The sequence below is a fragment of the Dermacentor silvarum genome, chromosome 6, assembly GCF_013339745.2.
Source record: "Dermacentor silvarum isolate Dsil-2018 chromosome 6, BIME_Dsil_1.4, whole genome shotgun sequence".
Taxonomy (NCBI): domain Eukaryota; kingdom Metazoa; phylum Arthropoda; class Arachnida; order Ixodida; family Ixodidae; genus Dermacentor; species Dermacentor silvarum.
The window spans coordinates 147,124,928-147,150,370 of NC_051159.1; the positions used below are offsets into that span (position 1 = coordinate 147,124,928).

Sequence of the window (25,443 nt, forward strand, 5' to 3'; positions counted from 1 at the left end):
TCTTGGAATTATTTGCCGAACGTTGCTCTTTTATGACATGGGGAGCTGTAGATATTAATTATGAAGGCACTCTTTCCTCTGGTGCCTTTATATGTGATTTCTGTTATTATATGCGGAATGCCCGTTCCTTCTATGGGTTTGTGACATATTGCTGTAACTTTCTTGTCCACCAATGTTGCGACCTTCCAGTTTTCATCTCCGGTACAGAAGGTCTCGTATCCCTTAATTTTTGGTTTGTTCCGGCTTCTTGTAATGCTATGATAGCTGGCAACCTTTGTTGTGTCATCACCAGCTGTGCACTCTTCTGAAGCGTGCTTTTGATGTTAAGTATTGTTTATCACCTGGGTCATGGCCGACAGGCCTGGCCTGTTGTAAACTTTCTCTGCTTTTTCTCTTATGTTACTGCCTGTGGCATGCTTTTGTAACGCTTGTTTAGTGACATTGTTTAGTCACCGCCGCCTGTCGTGTATGCATAACTTTGCATGGTAATTAACCAACAAAGTACGCACGCGACCGCGACATTTCAGAAGTACTGCGATACCAAGGACACTGCGCGTAACAAAAAGGATGAGTGGTATTCACATTCCTGGGGAATGCTCTCATTCACGGCTTGGTAAACGTGTTTTACTTGCATGTGGAATTGGCGATCGAGGTGTGGCAAGTGGAATAATATCACGAATCTGTTCTAAACTGAAACATACGCATGTGCTTTCAACGACCTGCATCACGTATACACTATACATAAGAGGCACTTATACTTTGGTACAGTAAAGCATCATGCAGGGCTTGGTACTTAATATGCAGGTAATTGTGATAATAACAGAATAACAAGTAAAAATACAGTGTAAAAATAGAAAATAATCAAGTACATATATACATAGCACTCAGCCTACATCGTTCTGAATTGATTCATGATCATCATGATCACCACTCTATTTTATGTCCACTGCAGGACGACGGCCTCTCCCAGCAATCTCCAATTACTCCTCTCCTGTTGCGCTAACTGATTCCAACTTACGCCTGAAAATTTTATAATTTCATCACGACCTAATTTTATGCCGTCCTCGACTGCACTTCCCTCTCCTTGGTACCCGTGCCGAAACTACTTTTTTTTTATCCTAATGTCATCTAGAATAACGGCTATCCCCGTTTGCTCTGCATGTGATCCTCATTAGAAATTAAGCTTTCCGTTCCAGAAGAGCACTTAGAGTTCCGCTCGGGTTTCACGGAAATATTGTACGCAATCGCTGTTCTAGTCCATATAGGAAAAGCGCTGTATTGTCTCCTATTTTACATACATTACTAATCCTTGGTTTTACACCAGCTCACTTGTTTTTGAGTTTACGTTATGAATTGGAGGTTTCAATTCGTGTAGCCAGCGCCACCGCTACTATCTCGTTTTAAGTTTTTCCATGGTTGTTTTTTTGACATAAAATATTTTGTAAGTCAATACTCGTCAGCAGGTGCTTTCCAAAATAATGCGGAAAAAGGGTGCACAGGTTTGAGCGTTACCTTATCCTCCTGAGACCAACATAACTGCAACATTTTGCCACCACTGTTTAGCACAGTGAAGCACCTTAAATAATCATCGCTATAGCAGCACTAGCGATTTGTCGCGTCTGGGACAATTTCTTATTAAAAAGCTGTTCTTGTTCATCTTTCATTCCTCGCTCTCTGCAGACGTCGTATGCTTGCAGCATTGTTTCGAAGGGAATAATTGGTAGCTTCGGGTGCCTTGGCCCAGGGCGTACAAGAGCCTTTCTCTACTGCTGAACTACGGTGACTTGCCAAATGGATAACTGTGATTCTTGATTGCTTTCTTCAGCAATATGTAACAATAATCCTTGCAAGAATCGTGGCGTCTGTGAAAGAAGTGAAAAAGTCTCCTACTATTGCCGGTACGTTTCTTTGTGCATTACAGGTTCAGGTTCTTATAACGTTCCATGGGGAATCCTTACTCACATAGGTAAAAGAAAAAAAAGTTTGCTTCCAAGATGTAGTTGTGATGTGCAAAATCAACTGAAATGTCAATGTGTAAATGACAAAAATATTGCACAACTGCGGAATGGTATCCATGACACTTAAATATTATTTCTCGTCCCCCAGAGTAGGGTAGCCAACCAGACGCATTTCTGGTTAACATCCCTGCCTTCTATCTTTGTCTCCTCCTCTCTACTATATGTGAAAAAAAGCAATATGCTTGTTTTGGATTATGTAAACATGATTACTTTACTACAGCATCATCTATGGAACAGAAACATTTTGTGGAAGTACACATAAACACACATATATATATACATATATATATGTGTATTCTTTGATTATGCTCAGGAGCAGATTGCCTATTTAATTTGGATTTCTATCACTACTTTTTTTTACAGGTGTCCGCCGAGCTACACAGGGCCAAGTTGTGAAGTTCATTTCGAAAAGTACACTGGTATGACATTTTTATGGGAACAGCAGAAATTATTTTAATGACCTTAACTTAATGAGCCGGCGATTATAGTGTAGGGCTTTTAATAGCCGCTGTCTATGAATAGGTGATTTTGGGATCGATTGTGATTCTGGTATCTATTGTGGTGGCCTTCTTTTTTTTTTTTCCATAATCGGCCACGTCGCCGATTATGGCACGTGGATGCGGTAGATCATCCTACGCAGAACGCGCGATACCGCCGTTGAGAGAGCACCGCGCTGCAAGGAAATAAGAAATAAAAAAGGACGAAGAGAATAAACGAAAACAGATAGTTTTAGAATTTGGGACCCATGACTCTGGGTGCCCAAACCGCGTTGGGTAGGCTGCTCTTGGGTTTAGAGGAGCAGCAGAGTTTGAGAATTGGGTCAAACGCAGGCAGCGTTGAGTCGAGCGCTCGGAACGCCGCAGTGGGGAAAATAAAAAGGTGCTTGAAAGTAAAAAAAAAGTAGACAAGTTTTTCTTACAAGTGAAAACGAACAGAATGCTTTTTTAAGCAAAATGGGCAAACAGTAAAATGTAATAAACGTAACAAACCTAATCACTGTGTTAGTACTACGAATTAGGTGTGCTGTTTCAAGCCAAGCAATGCCGCGAGGGTGATCCAAGATGGCTTGGGTCTTGGGTCAACGCAAACGCAAGAACCGAATACTGGCTTGGGTTCTGTGCAAGCGCGCTTGCGCTCCCCAGTTTTGTTTGGTCCCCAAGCCACTTGGGTCCCCAATTCTGAAGCTCTCGAATATGGCTGAGCTCATGACGTAACCGCGACGCGGTTCCTCAGCTATGATATAGGAGCAGACCGGGAAGGAATGTCACTGGTCGAGGCAACGAGAGAGAGCGTATCTGTGGGCAGAGAAGCTCGCTTCCTGGCGACATTCCGGTTTCTTCTGACGACATTCCTGTTCCTAACCCATGTTAACGAGACATTCCTGTTTCTACCATCTCCTATAATAATAAACCAATTTAAAAAAAACATTCTTGCGTTGGCTCCATAGACGCCACCCTGTGACTTACAGTGTAGAACCAAATTTTCAATGGGGCCTGGTGATGAGCCTTTTAAAACAATATAGTTCAAGGAATGATACATCCGACTGCCACACTGGAATATTAGCAACAGAACTGGTTTAACATAAACTTGTAGAAGCATAAAGAATTTATCCGGACGAGGCCCCCATATCAATGTTGCAAGGTTGTTGCAATGCTGCATTTTCTGTCAAAACCTACTTAAGAGAGAATTAACGGGCATTGTTACATTATCAAAACTGATTGGTTAGGGCCTTTTTCTTTGTTGTTTATCTTGAGCAAGCTTTTGAAGGACATATCTTCCGGTTTCGCTGTAAAACTCGGGAAGTATTAGGAGGAAGCATTGGGGAAGATCGCATGCACATCTGGGAATTTCATCTCATATTCTGGAGTAGCGAAGTTTGCAAAAAAAAAAACTGAGGACAACGCACTGAAATCTCGTAATGATAACCTTGTAAACTATGTCAAAGATTCACATCTTTTTTTTATTACCACGTTATATAGTTCTCAACGGTAGAAATAAGTCCATGTCCAATTAAACTTCGATGCTTGGGCGAACCACACCTTGCACCTTCTATCACTTCTCTGAAAAGGCTGTTACTTAGTTTAAGGTGCAGTTGTGTATGTGTGCGTTTGTGTGTGAGTGCGTGCGCGTGCGCGCGGCAAAATTGTAAAGCGCTACCTTTTCATCGAAGCTGAAAAGTACATATTTCTGCGTTTTTTTTTTTACAGCTGCACAGAGAAACATTACTATTGTTGGCGTTATCCTTGGAGTGTTCATTATAATTTGCCTCGGCATTTCTGGCGCACTAATTAGAAGGTAAGAAAATTGCCCCTCTATAAGCATTCATACGATGTGATTATGATTTTTTTAGTCTGGCTAAATTAATTGAATCGTCGGTGTTACCAACCGCGAAACTTCACAGTGGGTTATAAAAGACGTCCTAGTTAGTGGCTTCGTGTTTACTTCGACCACCTGGTTTTCATTCTGCTCGCATTAGAATATGTATATAGCACTCCCACGATCGGGAACCAAACTCTCGGCCTCGTTCTCAGCAACAAAACGCCTTAGCCACTGAGCTAGCGGGGCTGTTGTTACGTATCAGGATCGATCACAGGATTGCATAATTTTGAATTGTGCACATATGCTGTACAATCTCGTTAGAGCGCACCCCCAAACCCGTCCAAGTCCAAAATCATTTACAATGTGGTAAGCGAGACTAAGTAAACTTTGTTGACTAAAAAGGACACGTTTCGGCAGAAACTACTACGACCTTGGCGGTCAACTCATGTGGCCATTTCGCCCTACATCTGCTAAAGAAATAAACTGCTTCATAGCTGATATGTTTGCCAAATTGGAACTCGTAAATTGGAACAGGCTTTGCTATCCCCGTCCTAACAGTTTTCTTATACAGTTATATGTGGTGTCGAAAAATTGGCGTCACTTAGTATTCAACCAAGGACGGTACTCACAAGGGGCCGCATTCCGCTAAGCGTTTATTTCTCAACAAAAATTTTAATGATCTGTTTGAATTGAACCACATTGGCGCTAAAGCAAAAAAAAATTGTTAGCATATGTTCCTCGAATGTGCAGTTTCTCTCCTGAAATAATGAGGCAATGCCTATCTTCCACATTAAATTACCTACAAGCCATGCTGTTCTAACGAGAGAAAAAAACAGAACGTTTTGAACGCGATCGCGCGGAGAAAAAATTTAAATAAATTTATGGCTCGTACTCAAAAAGTTCGTAATGCCGTGACAGCTTGTGTATCTTTTTTTTTTATTTACAGGCTAAAAAATAAAAGTGTGGGCAGTGAAGACCTTTAGCTTGAAGTTCATATGGAAACAACCTGAAGCAAGGAACAGAGTAACGTAAGTGAACTCTGCCAGCAATGTACACCTTGTTCCGCAATTATTTGCCACTGCCCAGCTGCTTCAAGGATCTAAAAAGAGTCGTCAATATTTTTCCGTGTTACTTGCTAATATCTCAACCTTTCAGCCTATGTGAAATATTTAGCTTAATATGTCATGCAAGTATGGCGATTATAAATATATTAAGGCGCCAAAAACATGCAGCACACAAGAGAAGACAACAAGACAGAGCGCCACTCACAACTGCTTTATTTTATGGTGTCTTCTCTTGCGTGCTGTGTGTTTTTGGCGCGTTAATATAGTTATAATGAACAGATACCAACTTTCCCAACATCAAGTTCTCTTAAAGTATGGCTGAAATGAGCGCCCACATACAACATGGGTGTAGGTTTTGCGAGCATTCAAACAAGTGCCTCAATTTAGTTTTAGATCTTGTAACAGCTGTAGCTAATGTATAATAAAAGTGACTACAGCGCAGAAATAGAAAAGGCGCGGACAAAGAGGACGTCTCTTGTCTTTTTCTGTGCTGTTGTCACTTTCATCATGGTTTACCAACCCTAGTGTCCGTTCTTATACATTGTTCTAATTCATCTTGAGGGGCGTTGTGTATGATATTCACTTTGTCCCAATGTAGAGAACTGAAGACTTTCCAAAGAAGCTAATTTGACCAGTACTGGCATAGTATATATGTTGTAGTTGATCAGAGGACAATAATTGTGTAATTTCCTATTATTTCTGAACTGAGTGGACAATATTTTCGCTTTGTAAACTACATTGTGCCAAAGGTTCGAAACGACTTGAAATGAAATGTGTGCTGTGTCTTGTTTCGACATACAGCAGGGAGACCCCTAAAATATTATTCAATAAATAAGCACCCTCCTGCGATAACTAAAATTCGCTGGTCGAAATTTCGCATTTTATGAAGATTGCAGCCCATCATCGCACATAACAAGGCATCTTAGGCACGTTTTCTGAGTCCTAGTTTCTACTGCCTTTCAGTGATTGCCGATATTCTGGGGTGGGAAAGAAAACCGTACATTTCTTGTGTACTGCAGTCGTACAATTCACAACCCAAGGAGAATAAAAATATCGCAAAGATAATGTGCTAAAGCGGATATTATAGTTTCAGTTTGTCTCAGTTTGTCATGCGAGCAACTTCCGCCCTATTGGAAGGCGTGTCATAGTATCTCAGAAAAGAGTGCATAAATAATGCGCATATGCAGTCCCTCTGAATGACAGAAAGAACTTTAAAAGTTTGCTGCCAGGCACGCGCGGTAGGACCATAAGATGCACAGCACTAGGCCCGCAATTTCACTTTGTCTCAGTTTGTGCTTTGTGTTTTTGTGTCAATGATTTATTACTAAACTCAGCTTTATTTACTCTATGCAGGTGAAGAACATTTCTCCAGTTCAGCTGCGGCGCTATTATAGCCGAAGTTTGGATGCATTATGAATGCTGAAGAGTTGCGCAGTGGTTCTGAAGCTTACTTTCGTATTACATGAACATTTGGTCAACTGCTATTGGCGATGGACGTCACGGTTTTATTTGAATAGCATCGAAAAAGATAAGCGCATAGTTAAAGATCGCGTATGTTAGTAGTCTGCACGTACGACTCCGCGTACACAAGGAATTCTTACGTAATGTGGACAAGCGCGGTTATTTACTGAATAATAGTGGCAGCAGGATTGAAGAAAGTGGGCTTGGAGCGCATAAAATCTTTATAAGTGGTTGGTCCACGACAGTAGTTTAAGAAGGGCGCCATTTTTGGTGCGAGAGGAGCCGTTCAAGTGATAAAATTTTCTGTTAGAACTATGCCTAAATTTCTGAAGTAAAATGTTTCTATTCGAGCTAAGGACACGAAACAGAAACGTATATTTGAAATAACTGGTAAATGCATTTTATTTTCATTACATAAGACAACATTTATTGATACGAGCCCACGATCATTGTACGGAGCTCGTTCAACGAGCTATTCGTTCGTGGCAACGCTTACGAAAAGCAATGTACGTGCTCGGATTAATAAATCGCGAACACACGAGCTCATTTTACGGTTCGTCGTATTATTCTGAACACACACACACACACACATAGATGTACAGAACATCTTTGTCGCTTTATTACTTTTGCATTACATTTTATATATCCCATTTATGTGGGTGTTTAAACACCACCACAACACGTGATAACACTATCACGACTGCGTCACCGTCCAGTCGATACCTGGCCACTCCGGTATTTCGGGAAGCGAAGGAGCGGATGAAGCTGCCCAAAATGGATATCAATGCTGAAATTTTAAAAGAATGCTTTTTTTTGTTTTGGTTACAATTGCCGACGTTTCGGATACGGCAGAAATATGCTTATGAAAGAAGGAATCGGCTCCTGAGTGTGCCATTTTACCGAGATTCTGCGCGATTGGTTGACTCCGCAGTAAGAGTAAGATTGAGAATTCCGCGACTGCTGCCTCCTCAATCAAAGAGACATATACCACCGGCTTCAACTGAAAGTAGCATTCATAAACAGTTGTGTGTACCGCATATGGCGTATCACCGATTCCTACTGTGATAACTGTGGCAGTATAGAAGCAGTGCACCACATGTTACTTGAAAGCTCCGCGCACCGCGACAACCGATTTTGTTTTGAGCGTCACATGGACAAGATTTGTCACGCTGCAGTAACGTTACGTGGCATCTTATAGGTAATATGCCCTGCCCGTTTAAACAACGGGAGCCTTGAATTTATTCTTCTGAAACATCTGATAAATTGGCCTTCACGGAAAGCTTTAAACAAGGTTCACTTCATGATATAGAAAAGCCTGAATTCACCTATCGTCTAACCCGTGAATATCATTTTTAGTTTGACTCGAAATTTTATATTTATTTGTATTTTCTTTGTCCCACTCTCGTCTAGAATCTTTTAATCGCCTTCCTCCTTTCTATGCAGAGTAGCATATGAGCGGTCGTATGCCCGCCAGCAAACATATCTGCCTGCCGATAAATGGCTTCTCTCTCTCCTCTCTCTCTCTTGCTCTCTAATTCTGGCTTTTTCGCTCATCCCTGCTATATGCAAATTAGAGGTCTAAAGGGCTATTAAAAAGAACATATTACAAATGTCCTTTGCATGCTGACTTCCATTATTTCATAGTAATGTTTCGATGGACCAGCAGAAATATTGCACTCCATTGTGTCCACAACTATACTCGTTCGTCATTGGAACTACTCCCCTTCGCGTACTAAGCTTCTGAGTGCTTCTTTTTTTAGGAGTAATTTTGTCCCCCTTCGTCAGGGCAGGGTAAAGAAATATTGCAAGATACATCATACTTTTCTGCATATAACGAAATTCTCTTTGACCAGTACTTAATGTATCAAATCCCATCAAAGTGCATGAGTTGTACACGAATAAAGTTTTAGTTCTGAAGCTAGCTCCTTTCAGAGCACAGTTGTAAATGTTTTAACTTTTCACCGTGTAGAAAAAAACTGGCAGTATGTTGCTAAATGATAAACCCTCATGAGATGTCCTACGTAAATTGCAGCCTTACTGTTCTTGTTTTTGCCTCGTTAGGTTATGCTTCATAGCGTAAAATACGTAGCGGTTACTTACCGTACTTGAGATCCTCAAAAGAAGAGTTGTTAGATGCGCTCTGAACAGCCCTGTACACTTCAAAATCGTCGCAGTGTATTTATTGCAATTTTTTATATGATGGGCATTGCGGCATTATTGGCATGTTTATTCAATGGTTGTTTTATTGAGCACGTGATATATCCATAATAACTCATGAAAATAAATCATCTGTGTTGCAACAGCATGTTTTCACATATATATTCAATATGAATTTAATCTCGAATATTCGCAGCAACCATTGATGATCAACAAGTCACGCGCAGGCTTCTCCTTTATTTGTCCTGCGCCCGCCATCAGATGCTAATTTCCAAGAAAAAGAATGCAGAAATCGTGAATGATACTACACGAGTGTTGCCCTCATTAAGTAACCCGTTGGTGCTGCTGCAACGTGACTTTCATGTAGCAAGGTCAATACTTAGCTGTCATCATTCATTGAGCTTATCCAAACGTTGCATGGTGCTTCTTTTTTACACAACGATACGTCATCTTTCCAACTCCGCTGTTTGTGTTACCCGCATTCACTTTTTTACAACTGAAAACTAAACACTGTTATCCCAAATGCGAAGTAGAAACCGTCCGTGCTAGTTACTCAAAGTTGCACTGTATATATTTTGAAAGAAGGACCTTCGTATTTCGCGTCTAAAACGCCCACATGATTTGAGTACAGACACGTTAGTTAGACAGGCAATTCATCGTCATTATAGTATTGTTAACATATTCACAATATTAGTTGCAATGCGCTCAGTGGTACACTTGGTTAATTATAGAAAGGTGAGTAAGCATATGAGCGACAAAGTTTCAGTGGATGGAAAATTCGTATGCTCTTCCCTTTGCACACGGATCTCTACGCGCGAGGCAAAAAAAAAAAGCTCTATAAATGTAAGAAAAGTAAGAAAAAAAATTGTTCGAGTTTTAATTTGCACAGACAAAGAAAGCGCTTATTCTACAGAAACCATAAAACTGTTCGAGTTTCTGTCTGGTTAGGTTTCTGGCACGAATTCCTCTAAAGGCATCGTTAACTACCACTGTTAACGAACGAATTCTCTTTCCTGCGAGAACAAATTCGGGTTGTCCAACATTCATATGGCACTGCACTTTTGGGTACGTGTTCTCTAATAGGTAATATTACCCGCATCGGAGCCTAGAGAGGATAATGTCTACTATTGCTTCGTTTCCTCCTATACGTGTCCTAGTTCCCCCTATGCTCCGTTTAATGCATAGCAGGCAATGACACCACTGGCATTATAAACAAAAAATATTGCGTGACTTATAAAATGTATAGACGCGCATCATCTAAATCTATGTAACATTAGGTCTTGTACTTTATGTAGCAATATATAGCGTAATGACTGCACGAAAGACATCGCACATCTGAAGCTGTTGACAACCAAATGAGCGGAGCGACACACAAGTTGCCGCAGCGCGCTGCTTACGCTCGTGCCCAGAACATAGTACAAGTAGCGTACTCGAAACACAAACATGCACAAATAATAGGTGTCCTGACGTAACGTCTCGTCCACGTTTTGTACTTCTTATTTTTCTCCGATATACAAATATAGAACTCAATGTAGACTGCTCCTAGCATCTGTCTATTTGAAGTTGAAGTTAAAGTTGAAGTTGAAGTCTATTTCTTTCTTTGTTACAGAAAAAGGAACAAGAGCTCAAGGCCATGTGGCCTGACAGAGGCTCTTGCTCCTAAGCGCGTTCGGCAATTATATTCAAAGCAAATACAGCACAAAAAACGAGTGAGGGCAATGTAGAAAATACAAATAAACAAGACCGATTTATACAATTATTACGTGAATATACATTCTATGCTTGAAAAAAAATTATTGGTACGTACTTTCACATGACAGTGCAGATAGAAACATACATATACAGTGCATAACAAAATGTTAGTACAATAGCATTTTATTTATAATGGATTTGAGAATGTAAGAGGAAGGGTTTTATACATTCTTAAAAATGGGGTGCATAAAAAAGATTTTTTGTTCATCGATGTTTAGAAGCTTAGGTATCTGCTCAACATTTCTTTCCGGTGCCACCCAGTGATCTGAATCATATAATGGTCATAGCCTGCAAAAAAAAGCTATTTTTCCTAATAAATGCGTGATGTGAGGAAGTTGCTACGTTCATAATATTAGCAAGGCCTCATTATTGTTACATTCGCCTGGATAAGTACCTATATTCGTCTATAACTATACTATACCAGTATATGACAAACCTGTGTAGGCGAACCTGGATGAAGCGTTTTCAATAACGAAAGCGTGAAATTCACTGACCGATAATGATGCAAAATAAATTATTCATAACGAACGGCATGCACTGCTTTCCCCGCATCTAATTGGGGGCGTCCACTGCTAGCGCCGCAATGCCTTTTGCATGCGCGAAGACAGCGTTCAGGAGAGGTATTGTTTTTGTCGTTCTTATAATCTCAAGCACACGCGCAAGAATGCACGGAACACTGCCAGAAGCTACCAAAAGTGTACTGGAAGCCGACGTTCAGCGAAATGTACTGGAGCAGGTCTACAGAAACTCGAGCATTGAGAACGCCATTCCTGCTGACATTTAGAAAGTGTTGAAGGCAAAGACTAAAAGTACTGCCGGCTACGCGTAGTATTGTTTCCAATAAAGTAATTTCGTGATTGCTTTTTATCCCCCCCCCCCCCCCCCCTGCATTGGAAATAACAATATTACCTGGTGTATCGAAGTATGTTTAGCGAATAAGCTTTTTCGTCACAACTTGGTTAGGCTGTATCCAATTTATGTTGCTTCAATATATAGCATTTACCAGTGTGTTTATGTAAGTAGTTTTAGCATCTTGTCGTTTAATAATGTGCCACCGACGTAAACCTCTTAACTGATGCCCATCAGCTTAGGTTATGTAGTCGAATACGACAAGTACTAAAAATCAAGTTGAATGACAGGTGCCTTTTGAGATTCGGGATTCCTTCTTGCTACGACTTTGTGAACTTGGTTTTACAGTTTTTTAGTAAAGTTTGAATAGAGGTCTGTTGTAGTTTTTCGTACTTCTAACTTGGCATATTTTCTATGAAGCACTTAGAGGTCAACAAGAAGAGTTTCATTCATCTGTCACATCACTTTTTTTTAAAGAGAACTAATTCTATTTCAGGTTTTGCAGTTACTTCAGAAGAACACGTTTGTGTTTTTGATCTTTTTAAACAAGGAAAGAATTTGCACCTGAGCTTCACTGTTATTCACAACTGAACCGTTGTGCACAATTTGTTGTGCCAAACAAACTGTGCGCAATTTATAACTTCCGAAGATCCAGTTTGGTATTTGGTGTAAGCTTCTACTGTGTACTTCTAACACTTCTCCATACTAAAACCGGTAATCATCCTTGCAACTATGCAGCGGCAGCTGCAGTCATGGCGGCCAGTAACAAAAGCGTTGTAGACGTGACAGTGACAGCACTTGATGGTCCAGGATCTACAAATAGCAAAATACAAATACACAGTGGTGTAATGTCTGATCAAGAACACCGGCAACAGACTGGGCTAGTCGAATAAGAAATGAAGCACTTTGCTCAGGTAGCAGAAAATCTACAATAACAGCCACTTTAAAACACTGCGTTATCCAGTGTGGTCGAACAAGGAATGTGGCTGGAGCCAACGTTTCGACTAGTGAATTGTCTTATCCAGACTTGCCCTGACGACAAGTCCCCTTCTAGAAACGTTGGCTTCAGCTACAGTCCTTGTTCGACTATAGTGTTAATCACTGCAAGCCTCTATCTTCCTGTGAACGTTTGTTCTTTGCGTTGTCTACCGTATCTTTCGAGTTTTTGATGTATTGCCCGCCAGATTTGTTGCATTTCCATTCATGCATATCATTCCTACTTTTTTGAACAATGACGAAAGGCTCTCCATCGAGCAACCACAGTCATGAAGAAAACCATGTTATGAAGAGAAATTTAAAGGTAGCTTAACTAAAGACATCATTTGCGGTGATAAAGAGGATGAGTTGTGTACAGACGTTTAACTGAAGCTAGATGTTCTGGCATGATGAATAAAGACAAACTAAATAATTCTTCTACAAACCTGAACAACCTTGCGACGTTTCAACTTTTCCTTCAGGACATTTGCAGACTGCCTTTTCATCCACTGTAACACACTCCGCGCCTTTCTTGGTGCACTTCTTTCTGACTTCTTCACTGCATTGAGACGGAACTGCAAGTTCATGTGAAAGGGGCTATGTTAAGGTTGTTGGTGTATATGCTTTAAAATTATTTTTCCTTATCTAATGCTATAACACCTCGAATGTTCTCTAAAAAAACATGTCTTATTATTTTAAGTTTTTTTCTTATGCGGTAAGTAAACTAAGTAATTACCTGCAAGGTGTTCATATCCGAAGCTTTTATTATATACGAGTGCTTGCGGAGGTCATTGCTGCATCCATCTGGGCGGCCTTTCATTTATTGGTGTTTCACGTTCATTTTTAAGAAGTAAGCTTGGCCTCTTGTTCTGCTATATTTATCTATGGCATGTCACCGTGCTTTTATTGATACTTATTGCACTGTTAATAACTGAACATATTCAACTAAAGAAAAAAGATACACTGAGAGCAGGGAACCCCATCTTGTGTCAAAGTAAATATGTGTATAACATGAACTTGTAACAAATATTAAAAATTTCAAGCATCGTTATTGTTAGAAACATAATTTTAAACATATTTTAGCCTTGCAACGAGAACGTTAATGATATTTCGGAGTTCATCTGCTGTACACTCAAGACTTAAAAGCGACATCTCTGTTTAAATAGTACTAAACAAATTAGTATACCGGGTGTTTCTACGTAGAACCTAAGTAATTTTTCAAAATAATCGTTTTGAAATAGAAAGGTGGTTCCTTCGGAGACATGCCGGCATCAGTGGCGACCGCGGGGTGACGGGTGATGCGTGGTAAATAGTGGCTAATTAACAAAAATTCATTGTGGTCTCATCGTAATTGGGAAATTGACGCGAGATCTCCGTACAAGCCATATCAACCTTTATATCTGGAAAAAATTAGATTACGCGTGAAACTATGGCACGACGAACTTCGGCTACCAGAGTGCATGTAATCGAAACTGGGAGGCTGCAGCGAGCGCAATGCCGCGCCACTCGAGGCAACGTTTGCTTACGTTACCTATACCAGCGGGCAGCCGGCGGCCAACCAGCACGTTGCGGCTCCGGGCTCCTCAGTATCGTTTCCTCCGCTATCGTTTCCTTACTCCATTTCTTCGTACGTACTAACTGAATTAGAAGAACACAAGCCAAAACCAGCTCATAACAAACTAAAAACTAACATAAGAAGAGTATCTCAATGTTACTATTCTGAGGTAGAGGTGTGTCAACTTTGTCAAGCGTTTTCTCGCTTTTATTTCTGCTTCCTGCTGTGTCAATATTTATGTGTGGATGGGAATAAACGTTAAGGCGAGCATGGATTCTTTGGTGAGGCATGTTGAAAATACATCATTCAGCATCTGGAACAAAGATCCACGAGAAACCAACAATAATGATTGTTCGATACAGCGTTAGGGTCTTTGAAATGCGCGCAATGCCGTTCAATTGCGCCTTCAACAGCCAACTTTTCCGCGCACCCCCCCCCCCCCCTCCTCACGCCGCTTCTCTCACTCTTTCACACACACCCCTGACCACATCCCCTATATTTTCTTTCCATGGGATCAGCCCAGTTTTTGTTATACCATCTCCCGGATCGGCTCACTTGCTCTCGACGGGAAACCGACTAAGCAGACGAAGCACAACTCGGAAAAGAAGTAAGAAAAAAAAACTTGCGTTTAATAAAGGAATTATGCCTTTGAAAGCACATATTTGTTGCAGTTCAGGTAAATTAGGTACCATTAGTTGTTTTATTTCGCAATTACACAAAGACCAGAAACGGTCACCGACATATCTTTATAGGTCGCACGTATAACTACTTAAGTCCCAGTTTCGTTAAATATGATTCATACACACCACCCTCATCACATTTTCCCTCGCATTCCTTCGGTTCTATGGTGTATTCATTGCAAGAATGAATCGTAACGAGGACGCTAATGCTTAAAGGATGTTGTTGATGGTTGGTATTGATGTAAAACCAGCCTACTAACATTTAAACGGGCGGATTAAGTTTCGCCCTGCTGTAGTTACTACAGACAAGTGCCCCAAGACAATTTGCTCAAAAAATGAACTTGTGGCTTGTTTCGAGTCCACTTTGTATAGTAATAAATGTTCCTGCAAGTAAACCAGAGCACTTCGAACATATTTGACATACTTTTGATGGCTCGAACCAAGTGTTCGTTATCGTTTGGAATAGGAGCGAAAATTTGGCCCTCAGCATCCACTGAAACTTTGCTAGTTGTGTGCATATTTAACTTATGCTAATCCATCAAGAACTTGGATGATGAGAGTATTTATGGGTTTGTCTTGCATTTCTGTTTAATTGTGGGAAAATTCAAAGAAAGGTATACATTTCTCTACACGCACCAGCCCCATGAATAGAACATCCCAAACTAAATCACAGTATTAGTAGTTCTGTCCCGTGAACAACCCTCCGGTTGCACTAGCCGACAGAAACGCTATTGCAGCTGCAAAATGGCAACCAATAAATTATGAAATAGCTGTGAACGCGTTGGTTTAGAGTATACCTGGATCCACCTCCTTTGGTGCTGGTGTATTTGACGCTTCTTTACAAACAGCCTTTTGGTTTTCCATGACACAACGCTGCCCACTTCTTCTGCATTTATTACTTTCTTCTTCGTTGCAAGAATCTGGAACTTCTGCAGGAAGAAAATGAATAGCACTACATCAACCATGCAGACGCTGTTAACCTTTACTTGTAAACAACATCACGCAAAATCGGCCTTACCCAAGGCTATGGTAATTGACTTGGTGTGTGTAAAGTCAAATGCACTGTACTAAGATTCGAAATATATTGAAGAACTTTAAGGTAAGCTCGGACTCACGTACCCTTGAAGCGTATTATTCCTAAGCAATGGCCAAAAAGTAGGATGCCACAACGTCTGCTTTACCACGGAGGTCTTTGAGGTATGATTACCCATTATTGTGTTAACGAATTACATAATTAAATGCTGTAATTAGAATTAGAGCATTACAATTACAGCATTTCAACCGTGCCATGTAGGCATTTGGGCTCTGCATATTGATCTTTGTAGACGCATTCCCGCTGCTTGTCCTGGCATTCCTGCCTCTTTTTGGCATCGCATGTCGCGCGGGCTGAAGACACTCGTTCTTGATCAAAGAGCCAGTTCTTATTAAATCCTGGCATCAAAACTGCGTCCTAATTTTCCCCCTCAGATTTCAAATAATTAATTTGCTAATCATGGGCATAACAAAAGATTCCCCACGCATGCACCCAATTTTTCGTAAACAGATCTTTTTTCACTGGGATTGTTTAACATGGTCAGTGTTTAACCCGGTCCGTGTTTAACAGCTTCGCTGTAAGCTGTAAACGTTTTCACTCACCAGAGCAACCGTCTGGCCCTGCAACCGCACTCGGCGGACACTGGCACTTTGATTCTCCGTTTTCGTAGACGCATATTTGTCCCTTCTGGGAACATTCCAACTCGTTTTCCAGGGTGCACGACACTCCAGCTACGGCAAAACAGAAAAACCACAGTTATAAAAATTAAAATGAAATTCTGATGTTTTACGTGCCAACACCATAAGGCACGACGTAGTGGGGGACTCCTGTTTAATTTCGACTACCTCCGGTTCTTTAACGTGCCCCCAATGCGCGGTACACGGGCGTCTTTGCTTTTCGCCCCCATCGAAATGCGGCCGCCGCGGCCGAGATTTGATCTCACACCCTCGGGCTTAGCGCAATGCCAAAACCGCTTGGCCACCACGGCGGGTACAAAAATTTCACTAAACGAAAAGGTCTAAAGTTCGTGCTACCCGAAATTTCTTGTATATGCAGAACTTTTAAATTATGCTTAGTAATAAAAATTAAATAAATGTTATATGTTAGCTACGCTAAGGCTGCCGGATAGGTGCCCTATGCTCTTTGGTGTGCCTAATGTATTGCGGAAATGAGCAGTAACTCTATACTTACCATAGAATTGTTGATTAATATTTTAATTTAGTTATAAGGTTGTGTATCTTTATTGCATATATACTTGAAGTCAGTCCTATTGAACGACAACTTTGTCCTGTTTGATATTTATAAAGCTCATGTGTTCCTAAATAGTCATCATCAAATGTGGCGCTCCATGCGCTAACTTCGCCTCCGAGGTTAGGAGTCTCGACATGAAGACAAGCATCTCATGTGACGCAGCTGATTACACGGAAAACGGAGAAGTGGGTCATGTTGATGCAAGCCGAGAGCTCCTTCCGTCTTCTGGACAGGCGCGCTATACGGAATTAGGCACAACACGTGAGGGTTACCTTTGTGCCCAGGTCCCAGCCTGTTAATACAATATTAGTATAATGAATGCTAAATTTGATTATGAATATCTCGCAACATAAGTTCTGTGGAAGTATCCAACAAAAGTGAGTTGATTTCGAATACTTGTATTTTCAAGTACTTAATATAAACGTGTACCATACTGGACAAAGTAGAATTAATTGAATATTTAGTGTTAATTTTAAAGCGAATAGCTTTTTTGGCTACATTATTGCTTGATTGGTTGGAAGCCGGCGGCAGGGCATCTCGCCCGAGGGGAAGGCAGCGCTCGATCGCCAGAGGTTAGAAGAGGAAAAAAGTTTAAAAAGAGCCAATGCCCGCTGCTGTCCAAAGAATGCGTTTATCATGCTTTGGGAGGTTGCTATTTCTGGCACTATGTTACAATTTGTGTTATCGGTGACACTTCCCTTAACATGGTCCATTACCCGTACGCGGAAGCCAACAGGTGCTTGGCGTGCCATTTCCTGAAGGACCAGTTCGGAACCATGGGCAGCACCTGCTACCGCGTCTGGTCGCAGACGCTGCCACCAGAGGCGCAGCGTCTCAAAATACAGCGTCTGCCTCTTCGACCAAAGGCGCAGCGTCTCAACGACAGCGTCTCAAACCACTAGCTGTCATGGGGCCGGGTAGAATGCCAGAAGGCTCCCCTTGCCACTGCAGGGTGGTCGGCCGCGCGGTTTTCGCCGCTGTTTTCGACTGAACTATCTTCGGGATTGGCCCACGAAAACGGGTTATTGACAGCCACCAGAAATCGTGTTTAGTTCCCGAGGAATGGTAACCGAATTAAAAGCGCTCGCTGACTGGCACTTGCTGGGCTCGCCGATTGGCCCAGACAAGCACATCCGTCAGGACTTACTGCATTCTCACAAAAAGCAGGCGCCGGAATTGGAGACGACAGAGGGCAGTTCTGAGCCAGAAGGGTTGCGGGGCATGTTCGTCACCCAACGCCAAGTGTAGCTCAACTGTAGACGCACGTGCTCTGGCACGAGAGCACTGCGTCGTCCGAAGACGCTGTGGTTGGCGGCGGCGCTGTGCCGCGTTTCCCCGCCGACTGGGGTGGCGGTTGCGCAGCGCATTGATCACCGTAATCCGCTGCGCGTCTCTTGTCAAAATGTGCTGGTTTCTAGGGCATGGTGTTAAGGCGAATGATCTGAGGAATACCGGGCCTCCGTGGAGCAAACGAAATGAGAAGGAAAAGCAGGTGCGCAGCCGTTGTCATGCCAACGTCATTCACACGGTCGTGATTCCACTGTCGTAATACCATCTTGGTCACGCGGCCATCATTTGCCTAAAATTATATGCAGAGGGCAAGAGTGCGATATGAAAAGCCAAGGATGAACGTCTTACATTAAACGCTGAGAAATCGCAAGCCTATTTTCTATACGTTGTGAAGCTGTAGAAGCGGTTCAGATGTATATTTACTAGATTGTCGGAATAGTTGAGTTCATCACAGCAATCGAGTCCTGCGAGATCTTACAGAATTCCGCAGTAAGATATCACCTGAATAGATTCATTCCTACAGATTCACTTTTCAGAGCCACTGTAGAGAGGTGCCGTATGCGCAGTAGGCAAATATGATGCAGATAAACTATCTGAAATACCTGTGACTGGTGTGTTGCATACAGTTTGTTTTTGCCCCCAAAAAATCATTCATTGCTGAATTAGCGATAAGTGCGAGATAAATGCGTTAGCACTACGTCGCACATTTTTGTGTTACTGTACCCTGACGAAGGCTGGTTCACCAACCGAAAACGTTAAATAATATGTCTTATTTCCAAAAAGTTCGTCGTCTCTTTCCTGCATCTGTTACGTCGGGGTCCAGCGTGTTCACCTTTCAAAAAAACCCCTGTACACACACACACACACACACACACACACACACAACATATTATATATATATATATATATATATATATATATATATATATATATATATACATGTATATGTTATATATATGCCCTTATGATCTCTTTCATCCCCTCTCATCCTCTACCACGTGACCACGGCTTCCAACACTTGACACACATACACTTTTTTTTTTTTCACTTTGACGCTCCTAATGCCTAACGGATCAAAAAGCACGTTACTCACGCTCGCAGACGGAGCGGCGCAGACGGCCTCGTCTAACGTAGCCCACGGCTCGGAAGCCAGCCGCGCACTTGAACCAGAACAAATCCTTGTCCTTAACGCACTCGTTCTCTCCGTTGTAGGCTTCCTCCTGAACCTTGAGAAGACTATCACAAAGGTTCTCTTCTTCAATTTCTGCAAGTTAGATTTGCACATCAGAGTGTGATTGCCTAAATGAAGGGTTTCGCGCGGAAGCTTGGCAATGTTTAAATATAAAAATTAAAAAGGTGATTGTGACCGAAAGAAAGAACAGGCCTACCTGTCGCAGTGTCCTTCTTGATTGGCAACTTCGGATACAGCATGCACAAGTCACCATCGGGATGCTCGCATGTTTGAAGCCTTTTTAACAAGTACTTCGAAAGTGGCATCGCTGATATAAGTCTCGCCTTGATTTTCTCCCTGCGAATTGCGGAAGATGCCGAGTGATAGCTTGATTGCTTAAATGAGAAGTTATTTCGATTCATTCATACGCCACTCGTCAGCTACACAAAAAAAAAAGTTCAGCGGCGATTTAGCGCCAAATACGAGAGAAATGCTTTACCATTACGTCACACCTTTTTGAGGTCCGGGATCCGTGATTCAACCCGCGTTCTATACATTGCAAAGCGGTGTTCAGGAGCGTATTCAACACACGTCCTGCTTCCTCGAGGAGTGAATGAAGTGCAACTCACGGTGGTCTGGAGCCGACAACCGTCAGCTGAACTATATATATACCGCTACCACGTGACCGGCTTCCCACACTTGACACACATACACTTCTTTCCACTATGACACGCCTAACACTAACGCTTTAAAAATACTTAAGAGGAGACCTCGTGTATAGCGTAGTGCGCTGACCACCGTCATGAAACCTATAGATTAAATTTTATCGCTCATCTTTTTGTTCAGAGATTCACAGTGTCCTCACAAAGGCTGTTTTGCCTTCCTTTTCTACGGGAACGATGCCAAAATTGCTGAGGGCTCAACCTTAGGATGTGCTGAGCAAAAAATAACAAGAGGCGACCCACCACTTCGGGCAGTTGACTGATTTATGGAAAGGCTATGTTTGCTTCTGGCTGTATCGGATAAGTGTGCTTCCCAGATTTCGGGAGTAAATTCGATGATGCGTGCAATGGAATAAGTATAGTTGAAGCATGAAAAACTCGGACAAGACCAGGACCGACACGGACAAGCGCGTGTCCTGGTTATTCCCGTATGCCTTTAGTACTTCAACTCTCCTCATTATACAATACACAATCGGCCCGTTCTTAAGCATTGCTTATGCGATTTAAGTTCTCACTGCTCATCAACGTATATTTATTTAATTTCTTGTTATAAAGAGGATTTCCCGGAAAAAATGTTTTACTCACGTGCAGTTCAGTATCTCAACCATAAAAACGTCTGCTCCGATATTCGTTTTCATCTGCAAAAGAAATAAGCCAGCAGAAGGAACACTCACAAACTGTTTATGTTCAGTGAACGCATGCTCCGACATGTCTATGGGCATTCTCGGACAAACACAATAGCTGGCACAACTTATTTTGTGTTTTGTGAACACAAGAAGTAATTGTCACACTCACTTCATTCATCATATACATTAGCTGATGAATGAAAAATACTGACTGCTACTTTGGAGGCTACGTTTTAGTTGTGCGTGCGGTTCATATCCGGAAGTGATTACGATGATTTCATGTGAATAACGAAATGCTACCAGGATATATAAGTTAGCCTCATATATAGTACAATAACCCGGATTTCCTCTTATTCAACACGCAATTCACTCTTTCCACTGGATAATCGTAGTAACAAGAAGTACCAATCCGATAAGTGCTGCCATAGAAACATAGCATTTCGGCACACTTTAAAGATTGCGTTCATTGGATGTGGTGGAGAAGTGGAGAAGAAAATCGAAAACTTCTGTTTCGGGTCAAAGTATTCGATTTAAAAATGGGGTATGATTTTTTTAAATCTGCGGATGGGACCTACGGACCTACGAATATTCCACGTCGCCTGCCTTATGAAAGACTCCACATATATTATCCAATAGCAATTTCAACCGCCGTGTGTAAGCCACCCATAAAATGTTGTGACCTTTCTCTCTTTGCTCACTTACAAGCGCAACAGTTAAAAAACATCGCGTGCATTAAAATAAACATATAAGCATTTTCACTTTTTTTTTCATTGCCGCGTTTTGTCTCTCTGTTTTAACTACCCTTAGAACGAGCCCAATATCCAGTATCCTGTCTAATATTTGTATGCGTTTATTCAAATATACTTATTTGGTTCGACTCGGAAATGTTGCTATTTACACATCTCTATATATTTATTAATTTATGCACACATTTTGTAAAGCATTTCAGCTCGTCCCAAAATCAGGCCATCTATAGCCGCACAGCCCTTCGTTAGCTTGGCATATCGTCCTGAAGATAACGTAAGCACACCTGTGAAATGGAAACACTCAGAATGGTGGCGTGAGCAATAACAACATTAGCACACGTGCAAAGCCTACAAGTCAGATAAATGCAAACGACGCAAGATATTCCGCCTTTAAAAAGCATTCACGTAATTCTTTCTCAGAGATACATAACGTTATCTACAACCAGTCCCAATCAGCGACATTTCTCGTAAAGAAAAATACCGGTATGCATTGTCACTGCGCCAGAGATAGCAAGGTTTAAAAATGAGAGGACGCAAGGTTACGGGATATTGTTCCTTACCGCTTCGAGAACACGGCCCTCGTACAACTTGCAATCATTATCGTCCAGTGAGATGTTAGGCGTGAAGGAAACAGTGTAGTAATACTCTCCTGCGAAAAACAAAACCACACAAAAAACAAAAAAAAGATCGCGTGATGTAAAAGTATGTAGTCAGCCACAATCTTCACCCATTCCAAGCCACATCAAGCAATAATCCACAGCACCTGGAGGCGACAAACTTGAGTGCTCGGCTGTTTGCACGCTGCTCCTGGCGCGTGATTGATCCCAAGGCTAGACTTCACTCGGCCTCTCTGTTTCACTCTCCCATGCCCATTTCCATGTGTAGGGTAACAACGCTGATAACGTCTAGTTTACCTCCTTGCCTTTCCTTCTCCGATACCCTGTTTCTCCTTACGGTTGTTCCTTATCTCGCCACACTGTCTGACATGCTACTCGACAAGGAAAGGAGAAGGGTTTCTGAATGCCTCTTCAAAGCAGTTTCCTATGAATAGCTGTCAAAGGCTGATTAGATTAGAGGCATAATCACTGTTCAACTTTTGTACACAAAGGAAGGCTGATTAGCAGTTTCGTATGGCACACGAAGTGTTAACTTGGGCGGAGCTTATTCTCCGTTATCTGGTCTCCGTGGCAGTATTTCAGTAGGTGCGTATAATGTCAGTGCATTCCGACAGAGGACAGAGGGGAAGAGCTTAACGGAACGCAATGTATTTCTGCTCTCGTCAGGTAGCTCAAAAAAGTGGAGCGTGACGCGAAGTGATTACAGCCCGTTACGTTAGATCAGGCCTGTTCAAGAGGCCACGTGCAAGCTCCCAGGAAGAAACTGGGCAGAAATTTTCCTGATCTGAACTAACGCCCATTTTCATGGGGAGGTTTACTGATGACGTGTCGCATTCTTAAAGCGCTCAAATCTCATGATTACCGAATGCAAACCAGAAATACTTTCATGCGCTTGTTACCATTAAAAAAGGTGTGCAAATATTCACAACTTCCAAAGCCAGAATCGAAGGTCACTATTCGTAAATACGAATAACTTTCGGATAGTTTTCGAATATTTCAGAACGTCAACCGCGCGTTTTCAAACATAAAATTGGTGAACGAGAAATAATAAAAAAGATACATTTCAACGCTCCAGGAATAGCATTGGAGGCGAGGACTCACGGAGTCGCCATTTATCGCAAGCGCCTCGCTTGCGCAGTATGAGGGAACGCGGAGCGCTCCTCATGGTTTGGCTGTCGACGTTGAATTAAAACACCACGCGGGAGCCCTCCTGGACATTTCTCTAGGTACTCTCGAAACTAGCGAAGCTTTTTACTGTCGAAATAATAATCCTTGGCAAACAAAAATCATAGAATGGTTTACAGACACTATCTCTTTACCGAACATGTACGGTGAGCACCCACTGAGCGCGGCCGCCGCGATGGAGTTCCCCGAACAGCTTCTTGCGTGAAAGGTGTAGGCAATCGCCGAGAACAAACTATGTGAAATATGTTCTTATAGTCGGCTGGCTGTATAACCAAATGGAGTATAATAGAACGAAGCTTCAATGCAGCCATCTCACGGGTTCGCAGCGACCGACTGCGTGTCTGCATGAATGTCCGCGCACAATGTTTCGCGTTCGCTGCGAGCACGTTTTCGCACCTAGCCGTGAGCTTTAGGCCACAGCATATGAACATTTGACAGTACACAAGCAACCATTGTTGCGTGGACGCTATCAGAGCTGTTCAAAATTAATTTCGTTATAACTGGGTCTTCGATGCCTGCGGCGACTTGTGATGTGCTGTCGCAACGATTCATTTTTTAAGAATAAATTCTCGGACGCTTCAATATCATTCTTTCTTAAGTTCTGTTTCACTGCATAGTTATCGGTGTTCTCAACGAGCAATCTCCCGCTGCTTCTCTTACTTAATCCGGTGCATTCATTGTTTAGTGCTAACACAAACATGAGCATATGCCATGCCTTTTTTTTAACGGGCTTCTTACCTTTCCATTCGAGTGAACTTGCCAGTCTCTAGCATCAACAAGTTCATAGACCAAAGCTTCGTGATATTAGCCGGGTAGCGCGCACGGGCGACCGTCTCAGTGCGCGCTTTCTGCTACTCACCGAACATCGCAGCCCCGACGCCGATAGCAGAAATCGTAGCACAAATCCTCCTCGCGTAAGTGCTTGCTACACAACCGATTTGTAGCCTATGGCTGCTTTCCGGTTCTAAGTTTCGCGATCCAAGCTTCACGCAGCTTCTTGTCCTGCGGGTACGTGTGAAGGCTGACACCGTGCTCCGTTGCGTACGTGCGGCACTGCGGCACCGAGCAGTAGCCTACCATGTTGGATGCCTTCAAAGGCAGACACTACCTACTATAGTGCTTTCAAGTGTTGCCAAGTAGACACCCGAAGCGGGAGAACCTCCACACTTTATAAGAACCGCAGCGCAGGTGGGAGATTAAACTTTCGTTTTCAGCTAGCTTCGGCGCTTCCGAAGCAGCCGACGTGGCCGCTGTGTCCACGTGATCCCTTATACCACGTCACGCCGATGGCGGCGCCAGCTTTTCCAGTGGTGGAGTTTATCCCCAATAGGCATAAAACATCAGAACTCACGTTATTCTTAATCTCCGAAGATTCCTATGTATGCGTACAAACTGTTGATTGTTTCTAATGCTCCAATTGTTCTTTTAATAACGCTTCTGCCTGTGAAAGTTGCGGTAGTGAGGAATCCATTGAACATGTCTTCTGGCTGTTATTGTCCTCGCTACAGCTACCAGGGACAGTCGCTTGCGCCGGTGCTGGAACACCTCGACGACCGGCCATTTTCTGAGCAGATGACCTTAGAGTGCCGGCTAATACGGTCTTCACACTAAAAGGCGACGGAGGCACTATTGAAGTTCCTCCGGTCAAGTGGCCTAGTTGAACGACTGTGACACTCCCGCGTTCCTCCATGTGTATTCATGTTTTCTTTTCGTTTTTAACCTCCCATCTTTCTCTGTGTCTGCTCTTCTTCATTATATTTCTGTCTCCCCTTACCCCTTCCCCAGTGCAGGGTAGCAAACGGGATATCTACCTCCCCGTTAGACTCCCTGCCTTTCACGTCTCATTTATCCACCTTTCCCAACCTCTAATAATGCTTCAAAGCAGAACCTTACTAACTTAATGAATACAAGGATGTCAACGTCATTTTATTTTAATTCTAAAGACAGTCGTACATTTCAAAACTATTTCAAA

The 25,443-nt window shown here is 42.3% G+C and overlaps 2 protein-coding genes across 7 annotated transcripts in view; one reads left to right on the forward strand and one right to left on the reverse strand.

Annotated features, from left to right (window-relative positions):
- The window catches only part of LOC119456166 (glycoprotein antigen BM86-like), a 114,602-nt gene extending 107,196 nt beyond the window's left edge, over window positions 1–7,406 (forward strand). For 3 of the 6 annotated variants that reach the window (XM_049669578.1, XM_049669582.1, XM_049669583.1), the window contains 2 exons: window positions 5,284–5,365; window positions 6,755–7,406. In XM_049669578.1, coding sequence (XP_049525535.1) covers window positions 5,284–5,320 — 37 coding nt within the window. In that variant the 3' untranslated portion in view covers window positions 5,321–5,365; window positions 6,755–7,406. Of the gene's footprint in view, window positions 1–2,381; window positions 2,438–4,225; window positions 4,314–5,283; window positions 5,366–6,754 lie in introns of all 6 variants that reach the window. The other 3 variants (XM_049669580.1, XM_049669581.1, XM_049669579.1) reach the window with 3 other exon arrangements.
- A 2,474-nt stretch (window positions 7,407–9,880) lies between these two features.
- LOC119456168 (glycoprotein antigen BM86-like) overlaps window positions 9,881–25,443 on the reverse strand; it is a 40,428-nt gene continuing 24,865 nt past the window's right edge. The window contains exons 10-17 of the mRNA XM_037717794.2: window positions 22,230–22,318; window positions 20,883–20,935; window positions 19,793–19,932; window positions 19,498–19,668; window positions 16,466–16,594; window positions 15,628–15,759; window positions 13,042–13,170; window positions 9,881–12,433 (exon numbers count right to left, since the gene is read on the reverse strand). Of these exons, the coding sequence (XP_037573722.1) occupies window positions 12,351–12,433; window positions 13,042–13,170; window positions 15,628–15,759; window positions 16,466–16,594; window positions 19,498–19,668; window positions 19,793–19,932; window positions 20,883–20,935; window positions 22,230–22,318 (926 nt within the window). The 3' untranslated portion in view covers window positions 9,881–12,350. The remainder of the gene's footprint in view (window positions 12,434–13,041; window positions 13,171–15,627; window positions 15,760–16,465; window positions 16,595–19,497; window positions 19,669–19,792; window positions 19,933–20,882; window positions 20,936–22,229; window positions 22,319–25,443) is intronic.